The 23451-nt window shown below is 39.2% G+C and overlaps 3 protein-coding genes across 8 annotated transcripts in view; 1 reads left to right on the top strand and 2 right to left on the bottom strand.

Moving 5' to 3' along the window:
• The window catches only part of plxna1b (plexin A1b), a 744633-nt gene that overhangs the window by 586517 nt on the left and 134665 nt on the right, over positions 1-23451 (bottom strand). The window lies entirely within an intron of this gene.
• dlgap4b (discs, large (Drosophila) homolog-associated protein 4b) overlaps positions 1-23451 on the bottom strand; it is a 252770-nt gene that overhangs the window by 224823 nt on the left and 4496 nt on the right. The gene's annotated exons all lie outside the window — the stretch shown is intronic.
• quob (quattro b) overlaps positions 1-23451 on the top strand; it is an 85194-nt gene that overhangs the window by 22297 nt on the left and 39446 nt on the right. For 2 of the 3 annotated variants that reach the window (XM_087254996.1, NM_001004109.2), the window contains exons 1-3: positions 1-161; positions 19327-19524; positions 20802-22698. The exon at positions 1-161 is cut by the window's left edge. In XM_087254996.1, the coding sequence (XP_087111122.1) occupies positions 159-161; positions 19327-19524; positions 20802-22698 (2098 nt within the window). In that variant the 5' untranslated portion in view covers positions 1-158. The remainder of the gene's footprint in view (positions 162-19326; positions 19525-20801; positions 22699-23451) is intronic. The other variant, XM_087254997.1, reaches the window with a different exon arrangement.

Here is a 23451-nt window from a genome sequence, read left to right on the forward strand (position 1 = left end):
CTCCAGCAGAGTGTATATCCGCAGCACAGACGCAGCTCTGGATCTGAGATTATTCCAGAAATGCTGCCGTTATCAATCCACAACTAAACTGGAACTTTTTCTCGGTGGAGCAGCAGATTTGAGGATGACAACTCAGTAGTCGAGACTCTGTCGTCAAGATGGTAAATCAAACTCTTTTATTGTTTGTTTTATTGTTAGTTGTGTGTGTGTTGCTGTTGTGCTACTGACCCACTGAACTGCTGATAGCTGGACTACTGAACTAGTCAAAGCTGAACTGCTGCTCGAACTGACTGTGATTTAGGACTAGCACAGCTGAATTTAACCCTCTATCGCATGCATTATGATAAATCTATTTAAAAAAAAATATTTGACTGTTTTGCTTTTCTTAAAATGGCTTAAAGGTGCAGTAGGGGATTGTCTTCAGCATTGTTTGTTGTGCTGGTTGAAAGTCTCTTCACAGTATTTATATGTATTTTTATATTTTGGGTAATGCCTAGTTCAGACTGCGTGATTTTAGCCCCGATTTTGGCTCGCCGACAGGTTTTGAGAAATCGCCAAATCGACAAATGCCTGAAATCACAGGCAAATCGCTGCTCATGCACATGAGTGACAATCACACAGTATGAACTATCAAAGACGCGATCTGAGAGAATCGCCGATGAGTCGCCGATGCCTGTGAGATATTTGGCGTGCTGAATATCTGGAGCTGTCGGCAATTCAAATCATGCCGTGTGAATTGAGTTTTGACTGAAAATAACATCACCGATCGCTTACAGCCAATGAGAGAGCGGCATTCACTTGTGTGGTGTGTGTGTGTGTGTATACCTGCTGCAGGCCAGCGGGAGGCTGGGGGAGAAGTTAAAAGCACTAATTTTCGGTTTATTTGGACCCACGAAATGGAGGAAAAACTAGTGGAGGTTTGACAGGACTCAGGAGCAACCGTGTCTGTTTGACGTTTCATACATAAAGAAATTCGTTTATTATCAACGTTAAGGAGAAATGGCTAATTCCCTTTAAACCCAGGTGAGCAAACATGTACATGTTCAACCCCATTAAAGGTTTCTTTCTCATTATGTTGTTAATAACAAAAGATATACTACGTGTTTTTGGCTGTGAGACGTAGTTTGGACGAAGTTGTCGGCAATTCTTCCTATAGTAAAGTCATGCAATGTGAAAGTCCCTGTCGCTGATCCATCTTGCAGTGTAAACAAAGCAGCGGCGAAGAAACGCTAGCCCAGATAGTCAAGCAGTGTGAAAACATCTGTGCCACGACTACTTTGAAAATCCTGCGGTCTGAACTTGGCATAAGTGTGCATAAAACTAAAAAACGTTCATCCAATTAAATAGAGTCGGACCGACATCTCTCATAATTCCGATAAGTAGCTCAATCTGTCTGTCAGCACATGCAGATTTGAACAATTGCGCAGCCTTTTGTACGCAGCTCCGCCGACCACAAGAGAGCTAGCACGCGCGCGATCGGTAAAAACATGCTGAATCAAAACTTTCTAAAAACCTGAATCAATATTGGAGTTACCCTCGCACGCTGGAGAAAGGATGACACCATGTCTGAAGGATTTCTCTTAGATGGGTCATGTTCTGTTTTAAAACTGTTTTAGCTTCACGCAAAGCTGATGTAGCGTTAGATGTTGTTGTTACAAATGCGTTCAAAGAAGTGTTGTTCAGCCACTAACATCTTCAGATGAAAGATTGATAAGACTATTTTTTAGTTTCATAACGGCCTTTTACCGCATAGATAATGTAGATTTTAATTAGTTTAACAACAAAACACAAGTAAATATCGCTTTTCCGACTAGTCTCTTCATATATTGTTTACAATGCTACTCTGAATATTCACTCTGAAATAGCATGTCAGTTTGGTTTGCACGCCGCCGGACAAGCATATGCTTTACAAATAATGCTTTACATAAACTAGAATAAAAGAGACCAGTGTAAGAAAATGAAAACAAATAATAAAAATAAAAATAATAAAAAATAAAAAATAGGTAAAACAGATAAAAATGTGTTAAAAATGTGATTAGTAATATTATTAATAATATGAATATTTTTATTAATATATTATATATAAAAATATTTATTTGACGAGTTAAATTCACATGTTTCAGTCAAGGACTGTTATTGATGCACATGCTGGAGTTCAATAATAATCCCAAACATATATATTCTGGACTATAAACATGAAACACCTTGATCTGAAAGTTGACTTTCATTTTCTTTCCTTCATTTTCTATCTCATTTGATTCCATCTTTCTGTCAAGTACGAATAACTCTAGCCAGAAACAGGGCGTTGTTTATATCCAGGTGTAAATGAAGAGTGTGCTAGATTTTAGTGTGTGTGTGTGTGTGCGCGTGTCGTTCTGAATGACTGATGGTGTTTGGCTGTGAGCTCAACCCCTCCACAGGCTTTATGTTGTGCTTTATTTGCTTTAGGCAGGTGTGTTTAATCTCTGATACACCACTGATTTACACACTGACAGGTACAGTGTGTGTGTGTGTGTGTTTGTGTGTGTGTGTGTGTGTGTGTGTGTGTACATTGTATACCTTAAACTGTGGGGATCGCAATGTCCCCACAAGTATAGCAATACCAGTAAATTTTGACCTAGTGGATACATTTTGTTTGGTCCCCATGAGAAAAACGGTTCTTAAATCACACAGAATGATGTATTTGTGTGTGTGTGTGTGTGTGTGTGTGTGTGTGTGTTCACTAAAATCCCCTACTATATTTTCTCTTCTCCCTAGCTTTCTGTATATGGCATGTTAAAGTTACAGAGCACATTAGAGTCACACACATAAACAAACACAGATGACCTTAGACATAACAGGTCACACTTTATACTGTAAGTCCAGGTGTGTGTGTGTGTGTGTTGGGTTGTGAGCTGTTTATCCGCTCACACTTGTTTTCTTGTGCAGCGGTTAAACTGGAGGAAAACAGCATTACAGCAAACTCACACATTCAAACACGTAAACAAGAGTCAGACTGTTCTCAGACCAGTCAGCAGCTCACAGAGACCGACAACACAAAACATACACACTACACCACAGAAAACACACACACACACACACATATATATAAACAGAGAAACACACACACCCACCCTGTCCTGGCATTAGTATTCAGTGCACTGCCTTGTGTCTGTTATGACAGTGTGTTATTATCGAGACTCAACAGAAGTGAGAGTTTTGGAGGACGTTAGGCAGCAACTCTACAACAAACAGAGCTTCAGTGATATTAATAGAATTTAGTCTGTTGACAACAACACATCAAAAAATTATATAGTTTCCTCAATATGTGTGCATGTTTATGATTCAACAGTCTCACAATTAACTGAGAACTTTACTTTTTATTTTTATTCATTCATTAATTTTCTTTTCGGCTTAGTCCCTTTAATAATCTGCGGACACAGCGGAATGAACCGCCAACTTATTTAGTATATGTTTTACGCAGCAGATGCCTTTCCAGCTGCAACCCATCACTGGGAAACACATACACACTCATTCACACACACACTCATACACAACGGTCAATTTTAGCCTACCCAATTCACCTGTACCACATGTCTTTGGACTTGTGAAGGAAACCGGAGCACCCGGAGGAAACCCCACATGTCCAATTTAATAATAGTAAAAAGTAAGAGTAAAAATAATTAAATATTAAGGCTATAATAAATAATAAAAATAATAACTAATACTATATATATATATATATATATATATATATATATATATATATATATATATATATATATATATATATATATATATATATATTATTAATTAATAAATTAAATTATTTATTTATATAGTTGAAGTCAGAATTATTAGCCTCCCTTGATTATTAGCCCTAATTAATTCTGATTAACGAAGAGAATATTTTTTCAACATATTAGTTTTAATAACACATTTGTAATAACACTGATACAGTTTACCTTTGCTGGGATAACAGTAAATTATAAATTGTAGCGAGTATATTTATATATATATATATATTATTTGTGTTTTATTTATTTATTTATTTTTTATTTATCTTGTAGTTGTACTTGTTCTAGAAAAATACATATATATATATATATATATATATATATATATATATATATATATATATATATATATATATATATATATATATATATTATTATTATTAATATATTAGTATATTATTACTGTTATTATTTTTTTCTTTTTTATGTTTGGTAGTGGCTCTTTTTATTTGTCAAACAAGATATTGTAACTAACTGATATTTAGTTCATCATTATTTGAGCAGTTTTGGTAAAAAAAAATAATAAAACAAAATTAAGTAAAAAAGTATAACAAATAAAGGTCTAAGATGTGGAATGCATTGCATTACCTTCGAGATAAACTGTATTGATATTAGTATTGATATTTAATGATATGAAAAAAATATATGCTATTTTAGTTTAGCCTTAAAATGTTGCTAAGCTAACAGCGACACATTCAAAAGAATAAACTTTCATTTGCAAAACAACATTTCTACCACTTGTCAAGCCCATCACAATGCATTTTAGGAGTAGTATACAGTAATTGTGATGCTTCCTTTTGAAAAGCCTTCATTTAAAGAGACAGGTCACCCAAATAAAATTAGTATTCTGTCATAATTTACTAATCCTAAACATTCAAAACTTCTTTTGAGTTTCTTTCGTTAAACACGAAACTTGATATTCTGAAGAATGCTGGAAAAGAACAGCTACTGATTAAAAAAAAAAATATATATATATATATATATATATATATATAAAAAAAATTATATATATATATATATATATATATATATATATATATATATATATATATATATATATATATATATATATATATATGGCTGTTTTCCCCAACATTCTTCAAAATATCTTGTTTTGTGTTTAACAGAAGGAGTTGTATTTTTGGGTGAACTTTGCCTTTAAAGAGTGCAAATAATATCCACCCTATGTAGGGAGCTTGGCGTGTTTTGCAACAGAGCCCCAGTGTGGCTTCAGAGATTTGTTTTGGCGTACTAAATGAGTTAGTAGGTTACAGCTGTTGTAACACTGTCGGTATGATGCCTTAAGGACAGAAAATAAAAAAAGGAAATGGAAAAGGTTTCTCCCACAGCAATGCAAACTTAACACAGCATTTCACTGAGGGCAACCACCTCATGTCTGACATGCCATAAAACACATTTAAAGACTTTCACAATCACAAACTAACTAGACTGCAGCGTCTTGTGCACTTTTCTCAAAAAAGACTTGCTGAGCTCCTGTCAAACACACAAAGAGAAATCTGATGATTTACGTCCGTTTTGGGTTGGCATGTTGTTCATCATCCAGATGTTCACATTCATCCAGTGGCATAAAAACATCCCGGACAGAAAGCCTGGCAGATCCCAATCCACTCATATTAAAGGGATAGTTCACCCAAAAGTTCAAATTTGCTTATTATTATTTAATATGAGTTTCTTTTGTCTAGTTGAACACAAAAGAAGATATCTATGTCTGTTTTGGGTTAGTAAGTCATCATCCAGATGTTCACAGTCCTGCCGCGTCTATCCAGTGCCATAAAAAAACATCACGGACAGAAAGGCACAAAGACTGACCGATCCCAATCCAGACGTCTTAAAGGGATTGTTCAAGGGTTAATTCATAAAACACAAAAGGTTTTTTAATATTTATATAGCGATTTTCTAGACACTCAAAGCGCTTTACACAATGCACGGGGATATCCTCATCCACCACCAGCATCCACCTGGAAGGCAGCCATATTGCGCCAGACAGCACATTACACACTAGCTGATTGGTGGAGAGGAGACAGAGTGATGAAGCTAGTTATGATAAGGGATGGTTAGGAGAGCAAATTTGGTTAAACCCCTACTCTTTTTCGAAGGGCATCCTGGGATTTTTAACGACCACAGAGAGTCAGGACCTCAGTTTAACGTGTCATCACTGAGCAGTATATTGTCCCTGTCGCTATACTGGGGCATTAGGACTCACACAGACTGCAGGTTGGGCGCCCCCTGCTGGCCTCACTAACTCCACTTTCGGCAGCAACCCAGCTTTCCCATGTGGTCTTCCATCCAGGTACTGACCAGGCACAGCCCTGCTTAGCTTCAGTGGACGAACATGTGAGAGTTGCAGAGAGCTAGTGTTACAAAAAAAAAGCATAGGTGCTGTTTTTATAGAATAGCCATATTAATAAAGGCTTTTTAATTTTTTCACTTACTTTTTTGACTGCCTTGGACTTATGATTTCGTTATGAATTCCTTATCCAAAGAGCACCTACACATGAACTACCACTGAAGCACTTTTTGGATTTTTATACTAAGGAAGATATTTCGAAGGAAGCTGAAAACCTGTAACCATTGACTTCCAAAGCAGGGAAAACAAATGCTAAGGGATTTTCCATCCACCTGTTTTTATGCACACTTATGCCGAGTTCAGACTGCATGATTTTCAAAGTTGCTGTGTTTACACTGCAAGATGGATCAGCGACAGGGGCTTTCACATTGCATGACTTTACTATAGGAAGAATCGCCGACAACTTTGTCCAAACTACGTCTCACAGCCAAAAACACGTCGTATATCTTTTGTTATTAACAACATAATGAGAAAGAAGCCCTAGAACATGTACATGTTTGCTCACCTGGGTTTAAAGGGAATTAGCCATTTCTAGTCAACCTTGATAATAAACTAATGTCTTTCTGTATGAAACGTCAAACAGACACGGGCGCTCCTGAGTCCTGTCAAACCTCCACTAGTTTTTCCTCCATTTCGTGGGTCCAAATAAACCACTGTGATGATGTAGGCAGCTAGTGTAAAGTCTGTAATCCTGGGGCATTCATTCATTCATTCATTTTCTTATCGGATTAGTCCCTTTATAAGTCCGGGGTCGCCACAGCGGAATGAACCGCCAACTTATCCAGCACGTTTTTTTACCCAGCGGATGCCCTTCCAGCCGCAACCCATCTCTGGGAAACAATGTACCGCATGTTTCCCAGAGCCTACCCATGTACCGCATGTGTTTGGACTGTGGGGGAAACCGGAGCACCCGGAGGAAACCCATGTGAATGCAGGGAGAACATGCAAACTCCACACAGAAATGCCAACTGAGCCGAGGTTCGAACCAGCGACCTTCTTGCTTTGAGGCGACAGCACTACCTACTGCGCCACTGCATCGCCCCGCAATACTGGAGCAATATAAGAAAAATAGGATGGAAGCATAGCTATTAGTTACAAGTTTCCAACATTTTTTTTTAATTCCTTCTTTTATGTTTAAGAAAGAAAGTTTTTAAGGCTTGAAACAAGTAAAGGGTGAGTAAATTATGACAACATTTTCATATTTTGGTGAACTATGCCTTGAAATCTAGATTTTTTGTGTGTGTTTATCTGCCAAAAACTCTGCTAAAGTTGTTCATTCATTTTCTTGTCGGCTTAGTCCCTTTATTAATCTGGGGTCGCCACAGCGGAATGATCCGCCAATTTATCCAGCAAGTTTTTACGCAGCGGATGCCCTTCCAGCCGCAACCCATCTCTGGGAAACATCCACACACACACACACTCATACACTACGGACAATTTAGCCTACCCAATTCACCTGTACCGCATGTCTTTGGACTGTGGGGGAAACCCGGAGGAAACCCACGCGAACACAGGCAGAACATGCAAACTCCACACAGAAACGCCAACTGAGCCAAGGATCGAACCAGCGACCTTCTTGCTGTGAGGCGAACATGCTACCCACTGCGCCACTGTGTCGCCCTGCTAAAGTTGTCAGTCTCTCATTTTTCCACCTGACGCACTGCTCCGATCTTTCTCCAGCTCGATGAACCATACGTGATCGGAGCATATGTGCTCTTTTGTGTGTTTTGAGCTGCTAATATTTATTTTGGAAACGAGTCCCAGGACCCTCAATCAAATTCCAATGAAATACGATATCCAGGATGATTTGGAGTCCGTTTTTGCGGTCTTGGATCTCGGTGAGAAAAGCAGCTTGGTCTGCAGGGCGCACCGCCGAGAGAGTCAATAAAGCACACGAGCTGTAAAAATAAGTTGGCAGCGTGCAGAGACAGACGTGTTCACGAGACCCGCGCATGTCAGAGGTGAAATATGGCGGTTTAAGATTTAATATGTTCTGGAAATAAATGCGCAAGTGCTGCTAGAGTGTCCGTGAGAGATTCGTTTATGGATGAAGAGAAGTAAAGGAGGGAAAAACGGGGACTTCGAAGACTTAGCATGAGAACATTTAAACATAATCAACTTGAAAAAGCTAACAGAGCTTCAGAAAGTTTGCAGTTATATTAATCTCATTGTCTTTTGTTAATGCATGCAGCACATGGACTGCAAAAGATGCAAAGAATGCAAGATATTTATGAAAGTACCCTCCTAAAAATAAAGGTTGGAAAGCATTAATGGATTCATGACAAACCTTTACCTGCTCTTAAGGACATTTTTCGATGCACAGAAGGTTCATTATGTTGAAAGTATGTTCAATTATTATTTTTTTCTTAGGTAAAGTCAACTAAATGCTCAAAAAGATACAGGTTTACTCACTTTTTAAGTAAAGGCATCCCTTTTTACTGTTAAACATAACAAATGTAATGATGATAGAGGAGAAGACATCAATTTCACAGTGTTTTTGAAGATTCTGTCTGTTCAAATGCACCATGTGCACAGAACAGCACTTGTTTGTCTGCAGAGCATGGACTGCAAAAGATGCAAAGAATGCAAGCAATGCATGAAGGCAGTTTAGTCTAATCCAAGAAAATATGCACAAAATAAAACACAGCACCAAAAGTGTAAGCATGCAAACTGTTTTAAAAACATAAGCTTCAATTAGAGCCGAAATGCCACAGAAAAAGCTCTTAAAGTTTAGTAATGACATTAAAATCAACACAGGCTCATTGCAAATACAAGCTTCAGCCTTCATTTTTTTGTGCACAAACGTTCTTCAACATACATTTGACTAAGGGCTCCTTGATTATGGGAAAATCATAATCACGATTATTTTGGTCATAATTGTGATCACGATTATTCAAAACAATAATCAGATGAAGTCAAAATTATTCACACTTCTGTGATTTTTTTTTACTTTTTTATGTATAAATATTTCCCAAATGATGTTTAACAGAGGAATTTTTCCACAGTATTTCCTATACTATTTAAATAGTTTGAAACCTATTTTAAGGTCAATATTACACTCAAAAAAATCAAGTAGGCATGTATTGGATTTACAAAATAAAAATTTGTCAGATTGAAAAGAACAGATCAAGTTTACGTATGTTAAATGATTAATTCATGTTATTTGAAACTGAATCAAGAAATAATCAAATGAATTTGATCAGAACATGTTGATTCAATGAGACTGAGACGCTTCAAATCGACAACTCTCACTCTGGAGAGTCACTTCGCGCATATCAGTAGGTGGCGGTAGTGCGTTTGAATGTCACCATACGAAAACAACAAGAAGAAGTATCACCCCGTGTTTTCAGCACAGTTTGGCAATTGGTTTTCCCAAGAGCTTGAATGTTATGTATGTTATGTTGTTGGCTATATGTTTCCTATACATTTTATACTTTTACATTTTGAATAGGAGTACCAAAGTGAAGAAAGCTGTTTAAACTCAATTGGTAAAAAAATGATGTTAACGTCCTACAGGTATTGCTTGGGGATCAGTTTTCTTAAGAGCCAAGGTTATTTTGTTGGCTAAATGTTTCTTATACATTTTATATTACATATTACAATTTTGGATATTATATAACATTTTGTATCAGAATATTAAAGAAGAAATTTGTTTAAATGTGATTGGTGCCTGCTAAAGGCTATAATAAAAGATATATATATATATATATATATATATATATATATATATATATATATATATATATATATATATATATATGTATATATATATATATATTTAGTCATTTAGCAGATGCTTTTATCCAAAGCGACTTACAGATGAGGACAAGGAAGCAATTTACACAACTATAAGAGCAACAATGAATAAGTGCTATAGGCAAGTTTCAGGTCTGTAAAGTCTAAAAAGGAAAGTATTAGTAGTATTAGTATTTTTTTTTTTTTTTTTTTTTGGGGTACAGTTAGTGTGATATCCAGAGAGGAAATTGCAGATTAGGAAGTGAAGTGGAGACTAAATAGTTGAGTTTTTAGTCGTTTCTTGAAAATTAGTTCATTCCACCAACTGGGCAGATTGAGCGTGAGCGTTATATATATATATATATATATATATATATATATATATATATATATATATATATATATATATATATATATAACATGTTTTCTGTCCTTTTTGTGTTGAATTACTTAATTTTAAATCTTGCTTCATAGTTTTGTCATTTAAAAAATGTAATTTAAACAACAATATTGAACAAGAAATTTACTAGCTGATAAGACGTAATTTTGTTAAAGTAAAGCTTTAGTGTTACATTGAGTAAATTAGAATCATTTTAATTAGAATAACACAATACAAACATTTTGAGTCAATTAGTTGCAAAGAAGTTAGACTGACATATTGAAACCATGTTTTATCTACAAATGTGCTCATACAACATGTTCAAAGCAGTTCAGGTTTACTTAATTGGATTAGATGCATAAAGGGTGCCACGATTAAATCATGTTCATTCAACAATTTTTTTTTTGAGAGTATTAGCCCCTTAAGGCAATATATATTTTTGACTACTGTTATACAATGACTTGCCTAATTAACCCAAGTGGTGCTCGCTGCAGAGCCATTTGGGCGAGCTGAGCTCCAGCGAGGGGGAGCTTGAGCTTGAGCTCCACCTTTTTGCACTTCTTCTACGAGTGATGTCACTGGGGGTAGGGTTAGGGGTGGGGTTGGTGTACGCATTAAAACAGCTTACAGGAGGAGGAGCGACAGCTCATGCTCCCCCTCGCTGGAGCTCAGCTCTGCTCAAATGGCTCTGCAGCGAGCACCCTCTCAATTAACCTAGTTAAGCCTTTAAATGTCACTTTAACCTGAATACTAGTGTCTTGAAAAAAATATCTAGTAAAATATAATGTGCTGTCATCATAACAAAGATAAAATAAATCAGTTATTAGAAATGAGTTATTAAAACTATTTTGTATTATTTTTTACTTAATGACATGCGCAGATTGATTGTTCACCACAAAGCTAGCCATGTGAGCTAAGGACATCAATATGGCTAGTTTTGATTTCATGCATACTTTAAAGAGAAACACGTTTGAAGCTGAAGTTGCAGAGGAGGACTGAAGAAGCTCCATTCTGAACAGTGTATTGAAACTGGAGCAGCTTGTCAGATGTTGTAGATGTTGAGAGCGAGCAGTGGTGTGTTAAAGAAGGATCCATTGTGCCGAACTCCCTCAGTAAGGAGTTAAAACACAGTGGCGCAGAGACAAAGACAACACTGTCCTGACGAGGAGGAAGAGAAGGAGAGACTTACTGGAATCTGACAGCTGAAATACGAGCTTACAGAAGATGAAGAATCTCGTTCAGGTTAGATTAGCGGCTATCTCAAGAGCGCATATGGACTTTTTAACTCCAGCCACTTGTACTTTTAAGATTTCTGTGCTCTTTGTGCAACCCTGGAGTGATTACAGAGACTGAAAAGAGGGTTTTAAAGCTCTGAGTGCCTCTTTTGTCCTTCGCCAACTGCACAAGTCAAGACTTATTCTTTGAGGCAAGCGTAAATGTGTTTTCAAACACCGAACGGCACATTACTGGTGCTTTTCTGCTGTTGCATTGCAAGGAATGGCATGGAATACACTAGGGATGTCAAAATTAATCGTTTCTTCAATGCACCGCGATGCAGACGCGGACAATTCGGTATCGGTTCAGTAATAATCATAACCGGTTATTACTGACGTCATTTACCTCATATGCGCTCTGTCGCGAGGGAGACGACGGCGAGTATTTACAACGCTCTAACTACTTAATACTTATGAACTGTGCACAATTTCACTGTGAGTTTGAGAATAAAAGTAGCCTACCCCCTCTCTCTCTCTCTCTCTCTCTCGCTCGCTTTCGTTCTGCCTCTGTCTCTGTCTCTCTCTCTCTTTCTCACACACACACAGTGGCCCATTTGACCTGCTGGCGTGACTTTTCTTCTCCTCTCGGCTGTTTTACAGTGTTACTTTTGGATACAGAAACGAGCGCGTGTCTGCAGAGTTTTCTCCACCGTGTCTATCATAGATCAGCTGTGAGATCGCCGCTGCCACCTATCATTCATCTGAAGAGCGCAGCGCGCAAGAGCCAATCGCAACCGTTTTGTTGAGGGTGTAACCAATCAAAGAGGTGTAATAGAACTAGACAAGGATCAGAAATTGAGCTGGATATTTATATTTGTTCATATTATTTGCTTAATGCTCATTTTGTTTAAAGTTAGTTTATATATCTGACTGTTTGTATTAAATGACACAATTGTATTACAAATAATAACCTATATAAATATAAATATATTCATACATTTTAATACAAGAGCTGCTGCTGTGAAGAAAATATAAAAGCATCGTCAATGCACCGTGATGCACCGAAATATCGAATTGAACCGAATCGATGGCATGATAATCGTAACCGAACCGAACCGTGAGACAAGTGTAGGTTCACAGCTCTAGAATACACCTTGCTTTTCGAACCCCTATCAAATAGTAATGCTCAACAGTGAACAAACATACATTTCTGCCTTTTTATTTTGTATTTTTGCAACTTCCACTCAGGCAAAAGCACTTATTTTCACAGCTACATCGGCACATGTGCATAGAATTAAATGAATGTTGAGAGAGCATTAAATCACAGTGTCATTTTTGTACCATGACAACATGCAACCAAGCCTACTGTATGTAAACGGAGCAGTGCAAAGTTTCATTTGTCTCACCAGCAACTTTTTGTTTATTTTAACCAAGCGGCAACTCTCCCTCGGGAAGCCGATACGGAAGTAACTGAAACTGCAATTCATCGAAATTCCGCTAGTCCACATGGAGCAAATTTCAGTTGAGCCCACTGTTAGAATGGCCAACTTTACAGCAGAAAAAAAGGTGTTTACAGCCTGGTACAAAGAACGATTTTGGTTCATAAAGCTAATATTACCCTTCATGACAACTGTGAGGGGGGTGAATTTTTATATCTCATCAGTTTCCTTTATATTAGGCTATATTAAGTTTGCATAATTAAAGGGTCCCGACCAGACCTCTACTCCATAGTTAAAATCTAAACTAGATTCTCGACTAAAAAAAAAAGCCTCAAAAGTACATTATGTTGTCCAACAGCTGCAATATTTGTCAAACAGTAGAGTGTCCTCTGCTTGCTGCTGTATGTGGCTAGAGGAATACACAAGGGTGGAGGGTGAAGAGGTGGTACGGGTGCTGCTACTGGCAGAATATCACACGACTATCAGCCAATCAGATTCATGAACCAGACAGAACTGTTGTATAAATGTGTTTGTGTGTGTGTGTTTATGTGTATTTAAAATATAAGAAATTGATATTTATATATTAAAATAAAATCCTGGGGGAGGCAGTGGCGCAGTTGGTAGTGCTGTCGCCTCACAGCAAGAAGGTCGCTGGGTCGCTGGTTCCAACCTCTGCTCAGTTGGCGTTTCTGTGTGGAGTTTGCATGTTCTCCCTGCCTTCGCGTGGGTTTCCTCCGGGTGCTCCTCCACAGTCCAAAGACATGCGGTACAGGTGAATTGAGTAGGCTAAATTGTCTGTAGTGTATGAGTGTGTGTGTGAACGTGTGTGGATGTTTACCAGAGATGGGTTGCGGCTGGAAGGGCATCCGCTGCGTAAAAACTTGCTGGATAAGTTGGCGGTTCATTCCGCTGTGGCGACCCTGGATTAATAAAGGGACTAAGCTGACAAGAAAATGAATGACTGAATATAACCCTGCTCCATTTTCTGTGAAAACACAAACAAATAATATTTTCACACTTTTTGTATAATTACCAATTACAAATAAATTGGATAAACTTATCTTAAAAGCTTGACTGACATGTTTATGTCCTCAGTTAGAACACGCACTAAAATATCATAGATTCTTATCCTCACAAACACCGCTGAATACTGCTGAAAAAGTAATCATACATGTACATTAATGAATCAATCTACAAAACGAGCTCCAGAATTAACAACAGCTGAGCCTCTGTGTGTTTAAACAGTACACTACATCTTAAACTGCAATTACCTGTTGAGCTCAGTCTTGTTTAATTATAGACAAACCTATGCACTGCTGGAGGGGAAGATATTTTGTTTAGATTTAATTGAAAGTTGTCGCACCAAATCTGCCGACTAAAATGAAGGTTTGTGCAGTTGAGAAGACAGACTGAACATTAATTCTAGAAAGTGCTTTGAATGTCTAACATTAGTATAAAAATCTCCAGATATCAAAATGAGCCATTACCTTCACAAAGTTCAGCCAAGGTGATATTTACACAAATAGTGGGAGAGCAATGCATTTGAGGGTCTCCTGAATGCAAATACCAGACTACAGGAACAACGCCAGGCCCCAGACATCCTTCATTTGGGATGCCGAGGATTTGCTAAATGAAGTTTGACTTGGCCGTGTTTGGAAATGTGAGGTGTGGATGTGTAACGGGAGAAGAACTGATGGGGGGTAAACAGAACCATGGGCCCAGAGCCATGGAGAGATGGAGATCTGGACCGCGCAGATGTGTTTACTGAACAAAAAAAGAAAAGAAGAGGATGGGAAAGTCAGCCAGAAGAGCGAAGAGGTTCCACATGCACCAAACGCGGACCACCCTGAACGAGCCGCACACACACTCACGGCCCAGACAAACCACTTCAGTTAACAATTAAACAAAAGTCTATTGTGTCCTTCCACAATCATTCAGAATTATTAATCATTAAGCCCATTGTGGAAGGTATATGGCATACAGTTGAAGACAGAATGATTACCCCCTCAGTGACATTATAATGTGATGTTTTAACAGAGCAAGGGGATTTTTAAAGATATTTTTATTTTGAAGAAAGTCTTATTTCTTTTCATTTGGTTGGTAAAAGCTAGTCTAGAGCACCGTCTGGTATTTTAATGAAGCTAAGAGTGTCATTTAATGTTATAAACTAGACTAGAGCACTGTCTTATGTTAAACACTAGCCTGAGCACCATCTGCTGTTAAAAACTAGCCTAGAGCACCGTCTGATGTTAAAAACTAGCCTAGAGCACCATCTGCTGTTAAAAACTAGCCTAGAGCACCGTCTGATGTTAAACACTAGCCTAGAGCACCATCTGATGTTAAACACTAGCCTAGAGCACCGTCTGATGTTAAACACTAGCCTAGAGCACCATCTGATGTTAAAACTGTAGCCTAGAGAGCCATCTGCAGTTAAAAACTAACCTACAACACTGTCTGCTGTTAAAAACTAGCCTAAAGCATCATTTGTTCTTAAAACTACCTTAGAGCGCTGTCTGCGGTTAAAAACTAACCTACAACACTGTCTGCTGTTAAAAACTAGCTTGGAGCGCCAACTGCTGCTTGCAGAGAGCGACGTCTGATGTTCAACAGTAGTCTAGAGCCTCGTCTGCTGTTAAAAACTAGCCCAGAGCACCATCTGCTGTTAAAAACGAACCTAGAGTGCTGTCTGCTGTTAAAAACTAGCCTAGAGTGCTGTCTGCTGTTAAAAACTAGCCTAGAGAGCGACGTCTGCTGTTAAAAACTAGCCTAAAGAGCGACGTCTGCTCTTAAAACTAGCCTAGAGTGCCATCTGCTCTTAAAAACTAGCCTAGAGAGCGACATATGCTGTTAAAACTAAGCTAGAGCACTGTCTGCTGTTAAAAACTAACCTAGAGCGCCATCTGATGATAAAAACTAGACTAGAGCAACATCTGCTGTTAAAAAATAGCCTTGTGCACCACCTGCTATTAAAACTAGCCTGAAGAGTAACGTCTGTTATAAAAAACTAGCTCAGAGCGCCATCTGCTGTTAAACACTAGCCTACAGCATCATAGAGCACCTAGAGCACCCACTGCTGTTAAAAACTACCCTAAAGCATCATTTGTTCTTAAAAACTACCTTAGAGCGCTGTCTGCGGTTAAAAACTAACCTACAACACTGTCTGCTGTTAAAAACTAGCTTGGAGCGCCAACTGCTGCTTGCAGAGAGCAACGTCTGATGTTCAACAGTAGTCTAGAGCCTCGTCTGCAGTTAAAAACTAGCCCAGAGCACCATCTGCTGTTAAAAACGAACCTAGAGTGCTGTCTGCTGTTAAAAACTAGCCTAGAGAGCGACGTCTGCTGTTAAAACGAACCTAGAGTGCTGTCTGCTGTTAAAAACTAGCCTAGAGAGCGACGTCTGATGTTAAAACTAGCCTAGAGTGCTGTCTGCTGTTAAAAACTAGCCTAGAGAGCGACGTCTGCTGTTAAAACTGGCTTAGAGTGCCATCTGCTCTTAAAAACTAGCCTAGAGAGCGACGTCTGCTGTAAAAAACTAGCCTAAAGAGCAACGTCTGCTGTTAAAAACTAGCCTAGAGAGCGACGTCTGCGGTTAAAAACTTGCCTAAAGAGCGATGTCTGCTCTTAAAACTAGCCTAGAGTGCCATCTGCTCTTAAAAACTAGCCTAGAGAGCGACATATGCTGTTAAAACTAAGCTAGAGCACTGTCTGCTGTTAAAAAGTAACCTAGAGCGCCATCTGATGATAAAAACTAGGTTAGAGCACCGTCTGCTGATAAAAAATAGCCTTGTGTACCACCTGCTATTAAAACTAGCCTAGAGAGTAACGTCTGTCATAAAAAAACTAGCTCAGAGCGCCATCTGCTGTTAAACACTAGCCTACAGCATCATAGAGCACCTAGAGCACCCACTGCTGTTAAAACTAACCTCATAATCAATTTAAGGGCTGAACTGCGATGCATTTTAAAAATCACAAAATAAATGTTTCTAACATTTTTAGTAATTTCTAGTGTTTATCACTGGAAATACAAAGCAAGAAATCAGCATGCGAGACAGCCTAGTGAAGATAAACATCAATATGTGCATATTTCATAGATGAGTACATGACGAAGCAGACATCTGATGTCTGTATCGTCCAGTGACTAAGACATCAGAGTTCACACCGCCTGATTCAATGAACTCCAGACTCTGAGGAATCATTTATGTCTGGAGCTCAAACAAAGGCTGCAATATGAGACACAAATTCAAAAAGCTGGAGTTTGGTGAAATCACTAACCTCAAGTATGAGCAATAACAACAGTGAAGATGTCTTGGTAAATAGTGCATATCTTCTGCACTTCAATCCAAACACTCTAAACCCAATCATAATAATATCTCAATAACTAACAGTGAGATTAAAAATGACTAGCTAAATTAAAACAAATCATTTTAATTGAAGAAATACACTAACCCTGCCTTGTTTATGCTTATATAATCTCTGAGACATTACATGTTCTTTCCCGAGAAAGGACGGGATTTGTTTATGTTTGTTCTTTCCCTGGCAGACATAAACTTCCTGTGCGAGATCACACTCAGGTCCTGTAATCATCTTAATCAGGAAGCCTCGAGGTCTCTACAGCCAAAAGATTAATAGACTAAACACACAAATATCCTCAGCCGGCTAAACACGCATTTCTTGCTATGGTTAATCATTGCACGGAGCTTCATAAAAAGTGTTTTAAACATGCGGTTTATAGGTTTCAGCCTCTAACTAGCAGTGTATGTAACATTTCTATCTGGGTTTAAACCAAGGTCAATGAGGATAGGTTTTTCCACATAAATCCGGCATATTTTTTTCCCAGTGCTCTTCCCACATCTGCTTTGTAAATTATTCCAAGTCGGACAACTGAAACGTGAGCCCGACATCCTCATTACTGAAGACTGGCTGGGGAACGTGAATGATAAATATTTGGGAGATCAAATATATAGCCGTAAGCCTTCAGATGTGCACGAATAGGGATGTTTCTGTATTACGCACACACGCTCGGTACATAAACACTCATATAAATACTCTCAGACTGTGTGTTTTCTTTGTTCTACCTCATTGTGCTTGTCTACTAATGATACAAATCTCCCCTGCATGAGGTAAACCAAATCAAATGAGGTGTATATTTTGGACAAACTCACACTTTCGGGGTCCAGAAGAGGTCTCAATGTGGCTATCCATAATAATGTCTATCTAGGTTAAACAAACTGATCTTTACTGTAAGGTAGGGGTAAAACAGTCATGCTTTGCATGACAATTTATATACAACTGCAAGTGGAGGGGATTTCAATGCAAGAGACTTTGGCGCAATCCCAATTCTATTTTTGTACCCTTACCCCTTCCCACTCTGTTTTAAGGGCCAGAGAAAGGGGAAGGGCTTCCAAATTTACCCCTAAGAATTAAGACAGCACTACAGCACCTGCACACGTCATCATATGTCATCGTGAGCTCTTGCTTCATATGAGATCAGACGATGGCGACTGCTGTAGTGATTCCAGTTGTGCTATTTTTTGGTATTTATCTTCAGGAAATCTTCATTAAGATCGTAATACTGTGCATTTAACACAGTGGCCATATTCATCAATGTAAACACACCAAAAACAACTTTAACATTATAGCAGATGCTGTAAAAAGCTCATTCCCAGCCACTAGACTTTTCTGACGGGGTATTCCAGTGTCATCGACTGTCAGAATGTTGTGGGAAAGCTGTACAGGAGATATGATTAGGGATTATAGATCGCAAAATTTTGCGTTTTTTATTTTTCCGATTTTTTTTATGGCGGTAAAACACGGACACGGTTATGAAAATATTAAAACATGTTTGTTTGTCATAAAAAAATCTAAATAATGACAAAAAATACTAATTTGTGGATCTCCTTACTTCCGGGTTTAACTATCCTGCCGTTGTGGCTGGTGTATTCTGGGAAATTTTCTTACCCCTTGGTTTCGAGTGTGGTCCTGAAAAAATCTTTGTTCGAAGGGCTATTCACCCCTTCCCCTTAGCCCTACGCCTTCACGCTAAAGAAAATTAGGACACCCCTACCCGTTCATGGCAATGCACAAAACGAGAGGTTAAGGGGAAGGGCTAAGGGGTAGAATTGGGATTGGGCCTTGATATGGCAAAATGGAAAATGTGCATTTGATTAGAGCAGACTAAAGCAGTAAAACCTCGACATGACAAGCTTCATTGTCTCTTTTCTTGGCTCTGTAACAAGTGAGATTTAGGTGGGGTTGAAATTATGAAAAGATTTTGCCACAGGCATTTGACAACAGCCCCATTTTACATCTTTAAAGAAAGAGTTTAGGGCTCGTCGCAGCATCGTATATCACATTATATGCATCTTTGGACAAGGTATACAGTAACTAACACACAAATAAATCTCTCTCTTTCTCAGAACCCTTCCTCTCTGGACTGGTCCATTCAGAGCGCCCTGTCGTCTCTTTTCCCTCCGTTTGAGGCTACCGCTCCTACTGTTCTCAGCCAACTCTTTCGCACCATTGAGGAACGTTACCATGGAGATGCACTGCAGTGCCTGCTGAACTTCCTTATCCCAGCCAAACATATCCTAGAGAGTGTGCAACAAGCCGCCTGTGTGAGTATAACACACCAAACACAATAAAAACACCAGTGGATTTAAAGTTCATCTGCCCCTCGGTACAAAAACAACCTAAATGTTAAATAAATCAAGTGGCTTGCTTTAAATTTAAGAATTTAGAGACAAGTGCACCAAAATATGATACATATACCATTATTTGCTCTCCTTAGTTTTCCTTCAATAGAAGACGAAGAAGAAACTCCATAGTGTAAAGGCCTGTATTATATTGCAAGTCATTTGAAGCCATACAAAAAGATTTGAGAGTTGACGCCAAGAGAAAGAGTTTTTATGAATCATGTCTGTTAAGTGAAGTAGGTCATTTCACAATTGCTCGGTCAGACAAACAAGTTGCACACTTCGACTTTGAGAAATGTTTATGAGGGTTGAAATATGTGGTTGCTTGGACTATTTTATGTACTGTAAAACCCAAGAAGTTAACTCAAACCATTTGAGCAATTGATTGCAACAAACCATTTAAGTTTAAAAACTAATCCTATGAGTACTGGGAAGTTACTCCATTTGAGTAATCGAAGCAATTTGAGCACAGTAAAACTCAGTGAATGAAGAGAACTCAAACCAACGGAGTGCTGTAAAACCCAATAAGTTAAGGCAACTCAAACCGTTTGAGGAAACCGTTGGCAACAGACAATTTGAGTATTGTGAACTTACTCCATTTAGGTTAAAGTAATCAGGTATTTAATTAACTCATTACCTTTAACACTGAGTTCAAAACTCTTTTCAAATGAGTAGATTTAACCTACAGTCAATTTTGAGTTAACTACACTCGTTTCATTTGATAAAGCTGACTGTTGGGTTTTACAGTGTGGTGTTTTTTGGGGGACACCAGGACAGACAGGTCATGGACTGTATACAAAATGCACATGTACAAGAACACTGTGAATGATAAAAGAGCGAGGCAGTTATGCATTTTCATGTTTGGGTGAACTAAGCCTTTAAAGGATAAAATATGTTAGTATTCGAGGCCAGATGAAAGCAGTTTCCTGTGCAGGCATTTCGTCCATGTGGACTTTTATGGCACAGATCCCACATGCTACTTATCCTTGTCCACTCAGCACAAGATTGCTTTGTTTTATCTTCAGAAAGAACAAAGGCCTTGCAGGGCAGCTTCTTCTGAAGGGGATTCAAGAATGCTTGCGTGCAAGCCAATAAAAGGCATCAAGACCCAAACTATTAAATATCTGGTGGTCATAACATGTGTCAATCTGAAATTATCTGCGAATCAACAAACTAGCTCTGTCTTTCTTGTTCTCTAGGCTGCATATTCCGATGTCCTGTTCCAGTGTGAGGGTTGGCCATTGTGTTTGAGTGACCGTGTGGTGATCCAACTTGCCGCCATCAATCCTTTGCTACTCAGACCTGGAGATTTCTACTTGCAGGTGGAACCTTTCGGAGAACAGTCGGCCAGAATTGTCCTCAAAAGTCTTCTTGTGCAGGAAGACCTCCTGGGGCAGGAGAATCTGATCTTGCAAGCAGGTTCCAGGGTGCTGGAGTGTCCTACAATTGAAGAGACACCAATCCTCGAGACCTCTTATCCATGCATATTCACAGAGTCCTGGCTAAGGGAAATAAATGAGGGGCGTCAAGGAAATCGTCTTTCTAGATGTGTACTGTCCTCTGACAAGGGGGTTGTGAAGGTACCTTGGACCGAAGTTGCCAACCCAGAATTCCTTGACAGGCCAAAATCGAACGTCTGGCCTGATTCAAAGCCATGTTCAACCGCAACAATCCGCGTAAGAGATCTTAATACTGAGATTTCAGATATCGAGTCTAAGGTAGTTGTAGATTTCCTACCTCTGGAGATGGAAACTAGGATTGTTCCTGCAATAGACGGCTTGGCGCTTTCTGTTCAGCTGGTTGAGAGTGGTAGCAGACTGGTGAAGGTTAATCAAGCACATACAATTAGTAGTTTTGCTGGAAAACCTGTTGGCTGGGTCTCACCTAATACCTGGGACAGCAGGCAAACACAGGAATTGGAAGGAGAATATGTGGATCTGCTGGAGTTCAACAAGGAGAAAGAGACTTTGGTGCCAAACAAAATAGCAATGCCCATGAAGCCATTAGGCTTCAAGCTAGTCAGGACAGCTCAACCTTCCTCAAAGAGCAATGTTAGCATATGTGGCGTGGACTGTAATCCAAACAAACAGCCATCTGAGATCATGCAACACGATCCAGATTCCAAATGCAGGTATCGGCAGTCCTACATGGCAGCTCTCAGAAACCCTGTGAATTTTGAGAGAGCAAGTATGCTGCCTTGTCTAGATGAAACAAGGACGGATGCAGGGAAGGCTGAGCCAAGCTGTGAGGGATACGGAGTTGGCCTCAGACTTCAACCTTCGAGTTGTATGTTTGGCCAGACACCAAACCAAGCAGACAGAAACCCGATGCAATCCTTTGAGAACTCAGCCCAACAAAAGCAAAGCCCAAAGAACTCGACACAGCCAAGTCAAAACGTGCCCCATGACCGTAAGTCAAGGGAAAACGCAGACTCTCCTGACCAACATATGACCCAACTTATCACAAGCATGGTCCAAGCAAGACAGCATCACAAGTCATTCCTCACAGGGCAACCGGATCTCCCTCAGACTGTACTGGGAACTAAGGCCTTACCAGATAAAAGACATCCCTGTCTGAACAACGCCATTAGACAAGATTCATTTCACATGCGGATTAGTGGCCAGAAGCATGCCAAAACCCAACACTTACCCAAAATGGGACTCAGGGCTTTACCTGACCACGGTGGTCACAGACATGATGCTAATCTATGTTTACAAGGTTTCTCTCCTATTCAGCACTCACAAAATCAGCCAACACATATCACCGAACAAACACCTCAGCCCCAGATCAGCCAGAATCCATTCAGAAATGAGAACAGCCTTTTGGATTGCAATGTCTTCTGTGATGACAGGCATTGCGGAAGAGGCCCGGGTTCACCTGTACAGGTGATCAAAGGTAAAAGCAGGTCTAAATCCCGCTCATCTTTATCAGTCTCGGAAACAGCCAGACAGTGTCTGCAGTCAAACAAGCCGACCAACCGAAGCCACAGTGATGTCTATCCAGAGATCATTCCCATGTTGCCTGCTATCCACGGAATTAAACACACAGCTGACTTGGTATCCCCAAAATTAAACAGACCACAAGAAGCAAGGAAGGGTAAGTTGGGTTAGACCTCTGCGTGTAAAAGGAGACCGTGCTTGTGATTGCTTACAGAGTCAAATAAGTAGAACTATTCTAACAATTCTCTCTGAGGTTACTTGCTGCTGCGTGTCAGCTAATTGCATACAGATTTTCACCCCACATCTTACTTTGTTGTCAAAAGACCACCTGAAGCAACATGGCGTCTGGCCAACATGCTGTTTTTTAGATTCTTTATCCTTAAATGAAAAGCATGTCCAGACGTGACTGATATGTACAGTTGTGCAAACTACTACTATGTGGCCACATCTAGTTGCCGCTTCCATGACACATATTAAGTGATTTACAGATGACCTTGACCCTAGTCCTCTGCTGCGGAGAAAATATCCCCTTCTGAAAGGTCATCTTAAAAGAGTGCAATGTGACACTGGCCAAAGGTCAGGAGTGTGCACGGCATTCCTCAAGGGGATTTCTCTGCAGTCCTTCATCTGATGTCTTTCTTCAGCAGAACTGAATGAAAGCATTCATGAAGACCAAGAGCCAAAGCAGGGAACAGACATAGCTACATCCTTCCCCGTTTATAGGGGAAGCTGTTAGATGTCTTTGTAAATGGGACAAGTCATTTTCTTAAATATGTTCTAAAGGGGAGGGCAACAGCTCCATCTAGCTGCAACATATATGTGATGCTGGACTACAAAACCCTGCTGCATGGGTATATCAGATATATTTAGGGGTAAACAGGGCTGGAGTGGGACTCTTTTTCAGCCCTGG

This window comes from Danio rerio, chromosome 6, assembly GCF_052040795.2.
Source record: "Danio rerio strain M-AB ecotype USA chromosome 6, GRCz13ab, whole genome shotgun sequence".
NCBI classification, from domain to species: Eukaryota; Metazoa; Chordata; class Actinopteri; order Cypriniformes; family Danionidae; genus Danio; species Danio rerio.